The sequence below is a fragment of the Electrophorus electricus genome, chromosome 7 (assembly GCF_041902795.1).
Source record: "Electrophorus electricus isolate QZ-2024a chromosome 7, ASM4190279v1, whole genome shotgun sequence".
Taxonomy (NCBI): Eukaryota; Metazoa; Chordata; class Actinopteri; order Gymnotiformes; family Gymnotidae; genus Electrophorus; species Electrophorus electricus.
The window spans coordinates 12,472,983-12,483,990 of NC_137503.1; the positions used below are offsets into that span (position 1 = coordinate 12,472,983).

At 41.2% G+C, this 11,008-nt stretch overlaps 1 protein-coding gene across 4 annotated transcripts in view; it reads left to right on the forward strand.

Annotated features, from left to right (window-relative positions):
- kif5ab (kinesin family member 5A, b) overlaps nucleotides 1–10,765 on the forward strand; it is a 28,881-nt gene extending 18,116 nt beyond the window's left edge. Inside the window, exons 21-30 of one of the 4 annotated variants that reach the window (XM_081717955.1) lie at nucleotides 5,639–5,716; nucleotides 6,709–6,769; nucleotides 6,881–6,952; nucleotides 7,103–7,207; nucleotides 7,436–7,652; nucleotides 7,934–8,108; nucleotides 8,192–8,268; nucleotides 8,616–8,643; nucleotides 8,785–8,924; nucleotides 9,191–10,765. In XM_081717955.1, coding sequence (XP_081574081.1) covers nucleotides 5,639–5,716; nucleotides 6,709–6,769; nucleotides 6,881–6,952; nucleotides 7,103–7,207; nucleotides 7,436–7,652; nucleotides 7,934–8,108; nucleotides 8,192–8,268; nucleotides 8,616–8,643; nucleotides 8,785–8,911 — 940 coding nt within the window. In that variant the 3' untranslated portion in view covers nucleotides 8,912–8,924; nucleotides 9,191–10,765. Of the gene's footprint in view, nucleotides 1–5,638; nucleotides 5,717–6,708; nucleotides 6,953–7,102; nucleotides 7,208–7,435; nucleotides 7,653–7,933; nucleotides 8,109–8,191; nucleotides 8,269–8,615; nucleotides 8,644–8,784; nucleotides 8,925–9,190 lie in introns of all 4 variants that reach the window. The other 3 variants (XM_081717956.1, XM_081717953.1, XM_081717954.1) reach the window with 3 other exon arrangements.
- Nucleotides 10,766–11,008: the final 243 nt, after the last annotated feature.

The following is an 11,008-nucleotide window of genomic DNA, read 5'->3' on the forward strand; positions in this document are numbered from 1 at the left end:
TGCTACTAGATACAAGCTTTTCCTCTCAAAATGAAAATATAGCAAATTATTAATGTACTCATACTTTTCTCACATGTAAGCATACCATTCAAGGTTCTTACACAGCAGGGCACCAACTTTACTTCTAAACAGATGAAAGTTGTGTGAAAGGTGTGAGAAAGTGGCAAGCTGAAGATAAGACTGACAGTAGCAAGTTGTAGTCAAAAACAGCATGTCAAGTACAACATCTACAGAAAACATGGTCATCAAGGAAGAGAAGTCCAATTCCTGGGCAAAAGGTGCTAATACTTTTGCCAACCTCTGAAACTGGGCTAATAGTGAAATGGCAAGGTCCATACAAAGTACAGCCCATACAAAGACGGAGCTGGTCACTTAGGAACTCTGGCTGCCTAGGTTTTCCACATCAACCTCTTGAGAACATGAGTAGACAGGCCAGAAACCAGTGCAGAGCAGCAGTGGACTTAGTTATTTGATGAAGAGGAAGAAACAGTACTTCCCTATGACTCAGGGTGACCATCTCAGCCCAGTCCTTGAACAATTGTCTTAAGCAATGTGATAGAAATTGCAAGATAGAATTTGAGAAGAATAACTTGGTGAGGAGCCAGGATGAACCAAGAGTGCTAGTAAAGTGCTAGTTGGGGTTCAGGACTTATATTACTTAGAGCACTGATTTAAAAGCTTTCACAAATGGTTTTAGGCACAGCCTTCACACATCCTTACAGAGTAGTCTTAAGTAGTCTCATTGACACTTTCCCTGCCTAAGGGAAGCATCATTTCCCACTGCAGGCACCAAGAAACTTTCTTGCTTACTGAATCAGACCTGCAATACAATGACTGCACTAAATTTTCACACACTTTAAGTCACTCAGACAACCATGGGGTGTTCCATGTATTGTATGGAGCGGGAACTGCTCCCATCTATAGCCAAGAACATACTGAAACCTTACCACTTCTTGGTCACCTAGAAACAACTCCAGAAAAAGACCCAGGTAATACACCAATGAAAGACACGGCTCCATGTTCTTTTCAGTAACTTTATTACAGAGCAAGCCAGATAAACAGATACAAAAGGGGTTGAACAGCCTGTACAGCTATTCCACCTCAGGTTACTGATACTGCTTGGACCAGCCATGACATTAGAGACAAATTCACTTTTGGTACTTTTTGAAAAGCTGGGAGGAAAATATGGTACTAGGAAGCAGTCTTTAAGCTTTATAGCAATAGTATAAATACCAGTAGTGTTTTTTTTGGTATTGGTTTGATGGCTATTAGTACAGCCAAGGTGCATGATATTTTATATATTGGTTGTGAGCAAAAGGATAGGTTTGAGGGAAAGGATAAACAGGCCTTTGAAATTTGTGAGAGAAGGCATCTGAAGCAACTGTTTCAGTTATAGATGGGGCAGCTTCTTGCACATTTGTTGGAGGAGCCCAAGGATGATTTTTATAAAATGGAGGTCTGTGATGGTTACGCATGTAGCCATATGGATAATGAACTTGAGGGAAAGGATACATAGGCTGCTTGAGATTACTGGCAGGTATAGTGGGTGCAGGGGTAGCAGGTTCAGGGGTAGTGGGTTCTTCAGTGAAAGCACAAGGATGGCCATAAGGGCAGAGCTTACAATGGTGATACATGGGGCCAGAGGGGTACTCCATCTGAGGAAGAGGATATTCAAGCTGTTGTGGGTTCCTGGTAGGGACGGCAGAAGTCGGCACAGGTGTACGCACAGATGGCGATGGGCTAGTTTGTGTAGTTTTTAGCAGAGGGGCCACTGGGGGAGTTGCCCGTGTTGCAAGCACAGGTTCTGTCAGGACACTTATGGCAGTAGCGGGGGCTTCTGTCATGGAAACCCAATGACTGCCAAAATGCACAGGCTGATGGGAATATACATGGCCAAATGGGTAATACATTGGAGGAAAAGGATACACAGGTGGGTGTTCATTGGCAGGGACAACAGCAGCTGCATATGTAGATGGGGTAGATGCAAGCAAAGATTTAGTTGGAGGACTTTTAGTCACGACGTTGTCAAATACAAGATCTGGGGCATCTGGGATAGTGGCAATACTGCCAGTTGTTGGGGCAACATTTGGATCATATCCATTAGGGTCTTGATCATGGCAAGAAAGGGTCAGTTCCTCATCTTCACCGAGTAGGTACAGAAGCTTTTCACCATCCTGAGAACAGACAGCACTTTATAGCAAAGATACAATCAAGAAATCAGGAAATTTGAGGCTGCAACAGTTCATTACCTTAACTTGCCAGCAACTACCACGGTATGGCGCAACAATGGCCACTCCATCAGTCACAGCCTCTGTAGTAAAGCCACATGCACTGCTAGCTGACATTATTGGCTCCCATATGCCATTCACTGGGGGAGGGGGAACCCAGTAGAAACTTAAGAGGACAGGGCTAAAGCAAGCATCACCCATAAGAATAGCCTCAACTGTCAAATTGCATTTGATTTACTAAATCAAGTACTGCTTCAATTAAGTGTTCCAGGCATCCAAACACCAAATTCTGCTGTGCTTTGGCCTTCCAGGACCCAAGTTTGACAACCCTCAACACAAAGAAAACAAGCACATTCAGAGGGACACTTACCCTTCAGTTTGAGAGCCTCTGTAGATATGCCACTTATTTTGGTCACCATGCCAAATGAGAGGCAAGTCACAGTAGGAAGAACATGAGGAGCCATAGGACAGGACATGTGCACAGGGGCTCCCCACAGACGGAGTGGCAGAACATAGCTGTCTCCCTGCAAGAGGAGTCGGTTTGGCACTAGGATATAAGGCATCTCATTACTAAAGTGAGCAATAAAGACAGTGTGCCAAGTTCTCCAGGACCGTGCCAGCTAGTCCATTGCATAGAGACACTGAAATTTATATTCACATAGACCATTATGGGCTAGGTTTGTCTTGGGTTAATCCTAGTAAGCATCCATTAATTTCGTGTGGAAACATACGTGCTGTGTAATGTGACATCCTTTATATTGAGCAATAATGAAAACATCCCTGCGAGCCCTCTTCACTGAGAAGCCACAGTTGGCAGGCATCCGGGACAGGGGTACGAGACCAGCTTCACCTGAACAGAAAGCTCCATTTTATGCACCGAGGGTGGATCAGAGGACAAACCCAGTGTTTGTCTCTGATAACTGAACACAAGCTTGCATAATCAAAAAGATTGTCAATTATGATCAGCCAACCAGACAGGTTTCCAGTTTAGCGTAGTCAACACCCACCTCGGTCAACCATGAAGTTGGGCAGTCTATTTCCATGAACATGCAGAGTCATAGCATCATCTCCACAAAGCACAGAGGGATTCAAAAGCTGCAGCTTTGTCTGTGCTACCTTGTACCATGCTAACAGAATGAATAACAGTTTTGAAGACAAAATATGCAATAAGACACTGGCAGTTACAACTTGATTGAATAAATATTTACCTGCTGATCCAGATTCATCAGACTGGTGTCCTTCCAAGTTAGCAGTAACTCCATCTTCTGTACCATTATTTACCTCAGTTCTGCGCAAAGTGATCCTTGAACCTTTCCCAACAGCCAACTTCCCAAATTGAGATATTGTATCAGATATTTTAAAGGGATCATGTGCTTTTGAACCAACCTCTAGGCAAAATGCTAGAGAACTTAGAATTGATATAATTAGAAACATCTTATTTGCCCACATTATAGATTGCATTAGTTTGTACATAAATATACCACACAAACACCACCAAGTGGACTACACAACACTCACTAAAGAGATGTACCTTTTTTTTGCCCTTTTATTTGTTTCACAGGGAAAAAAAAGTGTCTCACAATTCATTCTTAATTAGCTGACCAATTAACCCTTCTGATCAGTCACAGTGTGGGCAATTTATTATGAAAAGGGGGGTGTGTTCTTTTATTACACAGGGCTGATGCACTGTGCACTAATTCATTCTGAAATGAAAAGCGTCAAGTTGGATAAGCGAACTCAACAGAACTTGCGTATTTGGATCCAAATTATGGAAAAGAATTTCCTTTTGAGCACATTAACATATTACATGCCAATCTTTCAATATTAGTCTGACAGACTGGACTGATCTGAATTTGATTAAGATGTTCACACTACAGGTAAAAGTGACTGAAATCTGTTTTTTTTTTAGCTTGTTCGCAATATCTTTTTAAATGTGACCTTTTCCAACTAGGAACTGCCATTATGTGACAGCATTGTCCATTCGTTATAGTCCAACTTAAATCTTACTTAACCTTAGCCAAATTGAAACAAGTGGATAATTTAAGCAAACTATTAGAGAGAGATTCAGACACATAAACAATTATATAGAGCCACTGACACTCTTGTGCTCTTGTGACATTTTGCAGCAGTTCTTTCTGTATCCAACATGTGATGGCAGCTTTATTATACCAGTGCAAGCATGAGTTAAAAAAAGAAAGGGTCTGCATTTTGTGGGGAATGAAGAAACATCACTCATGCTTAATATTCTGTCAAAATCAGAATAAACTGTGTTTTGTTTGTTGTTCATGATGCAGTGACATTTACTCACGTGTGAGTTTTCCCACCCCCCTTACTAACAAATCATTAGTATGCATGTAAACATAGTGATTGTGTAACCTGATAAAAATATGTTAAGACTTGGCCATAAACCATATTTATTGTAGCTTAGATGCTCTTTGTCACAGAACAGTTTTTACCTAGGGGTTGAGATGGGTTATGTGCTTTTAACAGAGGCGCTTCCAGTTCAGCAGAGGAACTTTTGCCTGTTGGGTCTTATAGCTTTGATGCTGGCTGTAGCTTCCCCTGGTATTTTACATATGAGAGACTTTCAGTGCTGACTCGCCAATGTCACTGTAGCTGTTTTGTTGCAGTCGGAGGTGCCTTGGTGGTGAATAAATCCCATTGTATTCAAAGGTGGGACTGCAGGATTTCATCCATTTTTCTCAATATTTTAGCTGTTGCCAATTTCAAACCTCTAGTCAGGTCGTCTTTTATTAGATGATTTCTATCAACCTAGGAGGGTGAGGACTAATATCTGTTTCCTCCAAGACACGTGAAGCTAGACACCGCATTTTTTCAGCTGCTGCTCACACAATGTCTTTGGGCAGGTGAACACGCTCAAGGGAGAGCAACTGCCCAATTTTGTAAACATGACCTACCAGACCTCTGCAACTACAACAATGCATAGACTGATAGAGGGTAGAGAGACAGAAAGCCATTATCTTTTGAACTCCCAGTCACAAATGGCTGTGAAATAGCATTTGAATGAGTGATCTCCTGACAGTAGGTCACAACTTTAGGTATTCGTACAACGTGCATTTACATTTATGGCATTTAGCTGAAGCATTTATCCAAAGTGACTTACAGTCCTGAGTGAACACAGCTTGAGCAACTGAGGGTTAAGGGGCCTTGCTCAGGGGCCCAGTGGTAACCTGACAGTGGTGGGGCTTGAACTGGTAACCTTCTATTACAACCACTGAGCTAGCACAACTTGAGACATTATAACCTTCAGTAATCCCCAGAGACACATGTTCTCTTTTATGCAACTTGCAACCTAGGCCGATTGTCTGAACCTGCACACTCTGTTCACTCTGCACAGTAATGCACAATGTCATCTGTATAATGACGTGATTTTATTCTGTATGTACTAGATCACCCCTGAACCCCATATGTCCCCTTCTCACTAGAGATGGGGAGCACTGGACTCTGCTTATGACCTACATCCTAAAGTTAGTATTCTATCTTAGCAATACACTTTTTTAGAGGTCCTTAAATATGGAGTAGAGGTTGCACTGTCCCTGTTTGGAGTGTACTTTACTCCTACACTTGGACAGAACCAAAAAATTTGAAAGGAGAAGTCAGCCCGTTTGCCCTTAGCTTCCTATAAGGGTCAGTCCATTTCTTCTTATCTTGTTGGATGGTCAAAGCAATTGGTTTGGTATAAAAGACCAAGGCCTTAAATCCTCCAGTTAGTTTTAGGGTATAATCAGATTAAAGGTTACATTTTGGCTCTAGTTATGAGGATTTTCATTCAGGATATCTGTACTGCAGCTAGTTGGACTATCCTGCACATATTTGTCAGGATCTATAGCCTTGAAATGACTGTGCCCACATTGGCAGACAATGTTCTCAAAGTCAGTCTCAAGCATTTACATCTTCCTTTGGGGAGATACCAAATGAACTTTGACAGAGGATGTTAGCTTACTAACATAACCCTGGATCTCTGATAACAGGAGTGACGTATATCATAAAATGTCTTGCATTACACATGTCAAAGGCACATCTGTGAGAATGTTGTTCAGGTACACTGTATTGATAGATACTGCAGGGCTGTAGTACTGTCAGGTCTGTCCACTGTAAGACATGTTAATAAAATACCACACTCCTATTATCAAAGAACCAGGCTCACATGCGTTACTCAACAGTTTCCATTGTTAGTGACACTTTGTAAAACAAAGTATTTCATATGTGAATAAATTTGGGATCCATGCTTCAATAACACATCAAAATGGCTATTAAATCTATTACATATAATTGCATTCATTCTCTTTTGAATTCCCCCTTCCCTGTGCCAACAATGGTTGAGTGTTTAGAGCCCATTTTCGCAACTGTATGATTGCAGCCATTCACAGTTGCAGCAGTTATAGTATATACCTTTTGCCAGAAGCAGTGGTGAACTCTAATCTGATGGAGAACATTGACGTGTGGTTTCTGTGGACAGATATCTTAATGAACGCCATGAGCAGGCCAAGCAGGACATGAAAGGGCTGGAGGAGACTGTTGTGAGTTTTTTTTCCTTATGTAATCTAGGACTGGAATATAAATCATGGAATACTAATGAAACTTGCTGTGACATTTGTGGAAACGTATTTGGCTCCCTCTTTGTTACCAAGGCCCGGGAGCTCCAGACCTTGCACAACCTGAGGAAGCTTTTTGTTCAAGACCTTACAACTCGAGTTAAACGAGTGAGTAGAGCAAAATGTGATGTGACCGAAAGAATGAAATGTCTCCAGGGAACCACGGATTACTCTGTTCAGGATCTATATCTCCCTCACTACCTTTTCCTTTTTCTCTTTCTCTTTTTTCCTCCATTTTTTTATTTTTTATTTTTGCAGAGCTCAGAAATGGAACTGGATGATACTGGAGGGCCTTCCACCCAGAAGCAGAAAATTTCCTTTCTTGAGAACAACTTGGACCAGCTTACAAAAGTACACAAACAGGTCAGTACGACAGGTGTGGACTGTTTTGGAGGAAGCGAAGCATTGCCTAGTGTTATGTGTTTTGCAGAAAGAGTGAACAGAATGATTGCACTCCATTAGCAGAAAATCACCCAGCATTATTGCAAGCAAACAAAAACACACCAGCTCTTCACGGCTCACCGACATGCTCCACATTCACATAAGCATCTTTTCTTCCCTTTTTTTCTTCGCTCTCTCTGTGTGTCTCAGCTCGTTCGTGACAATGCGGATCTGCGCTGTGAGCTTCCTAAACTGGAAAAGCGTCTGCGCTCTACGGCTGAGCGAGTTAGGGCATTGGAGGCTGCACTGAAGGAGGCCAAAGAGGGAGCTTTGCAGGATCGGTGCCGCTACCAGCAGGAAGTAGAACGCATTAAAGAGGCCATGAGGGCCAGGAACCCATTCCGTCGCCATCATGCTGCGCTCATTGGTCCGTTCGAATCCCACAGCATCCCAGCTGACCAGTTTATTCACCTTTTTCTCAGAATTAGAGCACTTTACAGATTTTAGAGGATGTAACATAACCTTGCAGGGGCATGAAACTTTTCAAATAACAATAACACTAATAGTTTTGTTGCAGGGAACAGACGTTTACAAAGCTGTTCTTTTATTTTGGTGTATCAATAGACTGACTAGCACACAAATATATGTTCACTTTGCGTGGTTAACCTAACAATGATAATGTATTGCCTGTGTTATTTTGTATCATAGCTAAACCAGTCCGGCCAGGACACTACTCAGCCTGCTCACCAGTGAGTCACATGTTCATGCGCAGTACTTGTCCACCGATCACGTTTAGCAATGCACTCTTCAAGAGTACTGTGCAACCACGGATTCCACCCACTGTGTCAACCCACATTAAGACTGTCTCAAACCATATGGACAAGTAAGCTATTCAGTGATCACCCAATTTATCTACTCAGCTGTATGCAGAGACATGAACTGTGTGTGTTTGTGCTTTTTATATAGAGCTTCAGAGGACATGCACAGCACAGAGAATGCTGTAGAGTTCCTGAATTCTACTCACAAGCTCAACATAGTCAATGGTAACCACTTTAACCACAGGTTTTTAATACAGGGGTTGGGGCTGACGATAGAAACAGGTGCCAGCTGGGGACTAGGGTCCCCTGTAGCTCACTTGGTAGAGCAAGGTGCTACAAAACTGAAGCTGCAGGTTCTCTTCTTGGGGAACACACATACTGTTATGCATATATAAGCTGCACAGGAAAAGAATGAGTGGCAAATCCTGTAAATGTAAGGTCTTAATCAATTGATGGCAAGTATTTGGACGGTACCTGACTAACATTAATAATCAACAGACTACCCATAGTGTGGATTACAGAATGATTCAGTTTGAAATATTAAATCTCTGAAAAAAATGTTTTTTTCACAGGAAATGCCAAAGACATCAATGACAACAGGTGAGTTCTGCAGAGTGCGAGTTGAAGCATGTGAGTAATTTAATGAATACTGTGAAAACTACAGCTGACATGCCTTAATCAATTCTTGCCGGCTCGTTGGGTGTGGTGCCCACTGATGTCCTCTGACTGTTTCTGCCCTAGTTTGCCACCTAGTGGCTTCTCTGCATGCAGCAGTGATGGGCACTGCAACACCTCATCTGACCAGCTCAAACACCAACCAGAGCAGCAGCAGGAGCTCCTTATGAAACAGGAGCCTGCAGCCAGCTAATCACCCGCAGAAGGTAACCACATAAGTGCATAACACTAGAGATATTCTCGCCTGGTAGAGTGCAGGGCGCTAGTAACACAGAGGTCATGGGTTTGATTCCCAGGGAGTGTCATACTGGTAAAAATGTTAGTTGCTATGGATAAGAGTGTCTGGCATACATCATGCATACAGATGGTGCAGTGGAGTGTGGAAATATATGAATCTGAATTTCTGATTAGAAATTTGTTCCTGTCAGAGTGTTAGGTGAATAACTACTTGTTTCTGTCTCTCTCTGTATAGATGATGCATTGTAAATCATGTTCTTTGTATGTGCATGCTGCCTGCAAGAAGTCTTCGATGATACTACCTGCCTACCATCTATTAACTCTCATCACCCATTATCGCCTTTTACATTGCAATATAATGCGATATTAATGAATCAGCTTGGGTAAACAGCAGTGCTCACAGACACTGGTAGCATGTCTTCTAGTCTCTCATTATTGAATTGGCATGTACGCTGGTATTGGTATTTAAACTGAAAGGGGCTAGTTTTAAAGTCAGTGCCACAACCAACAGGGGCTGTTGTTTCGAGTCTCAGCATTAGAGGTCTACCTTGATGATGTTTATATCTTTTTTCTGTTTAACATGACCATTTCAGATGAAGTGAAGTCGGGTCTTCACCCACACCACACACCCAAGATCCTACATAGCACATTTTGAAGAAATACCTTTCATACATCTCATAAATAAGTGGAATGTTATAAACAACCAAAAAAAAAAAATCATAGAAGGTTCTGTAGGTCACTGGATTATTTGTGGGTAGAATATTCATGTAATGTGTGAAATAAAACATTAGTGTGTTGTCATTCTAAAACGTACTAATGTGAAGTTATAAAAAAAAATATTTTTATACTTAGAGTTGAAAGACTGATTCATGTTCAGATATATATTTGGTGTGCATAAATTTATATAAGTTATTTATTCTGTTATTCAAAGATTATTGTTATAAACAACAGATTTTATTATAGAAGCAACAAATGAAGCATATTGACCAGGTGAATAAAGAGGCATAATATAAAGAGGCATTGTGTGCATAATAATAAAATATGATGAATACATGCAGATTAGATTATAATATTTACCTGTAATTAGGGCAGTTCACTTCAACATGGCTCAAGATTTACTTGTTATTATTGGGGAAAAGTTAAATATGTCTCTCATGAACATACACTCACACAAGCACTGATGAACAATCATTTCACTCAGTATAGACCAGCTCTCAGATCTGTCCTTCTGAGTGTTTCTGTGGCCTTGGCCAATATCTCCCTTCATATCCTAATTAGCCACTTAGGATGAGAGATTCAGGCAGGCCTCATCATCATAGAATAGCATCCCCGAACCCGAAATACAGGACACAGTGAGCTAAAATATGGCAGTGATGAAAATGCAGGCCAGTGCATTAAAACTCTGACTTTTATGTGGAAAACAAAAAGTATTTGTATATAATATGTTGATTCGCTACTGAGGATGTCATTTGGCTTGCCACCCCACGAAACCCTTTTCCAAGGCTATTTACTGATTTTGCAATATGCCCACACGCTTTTAGTGGAAGACTAGGTTCTGCATGAAGTAAACTGATATTTGGCTCAATGAATAGCCTTGAAAAACATGATGTAATATATTGAATTATTGACATGAGTCCATAATGCATATGTATAGGCCACATAGTTTTTAGTTTTTGTTTTTTGCTTTTTTTTGTTTTTGTTTTTGCTGTCCTTTTGTGACTAAAGTGTAGTGCATGCTACACAACCTGCCTCTATAACAAATGAGAAGATGCCATTCAGGAAAGTGTGAATAAAAGAATCCTGTGAATAAAAGAAACCATGCTATGCTTGTTTATTCTGTTACTGAAATCGTTCAGATGTGTTTAGCAATGCAAAATGGGCTACATTCTGATGAGAGCATGTTACCAGAATACCAGAAGCTTAATGCTGAATTCTCTTCCTTGCTATAGAGTAAATTCCCCTCCCTAAGGAATGTGCACTGCAATATCAGAGGAAGGAAAGTGAAAGATAGAAAGATAGAGATTTACAACAGCAGGTTAGGCCATGACTTAAA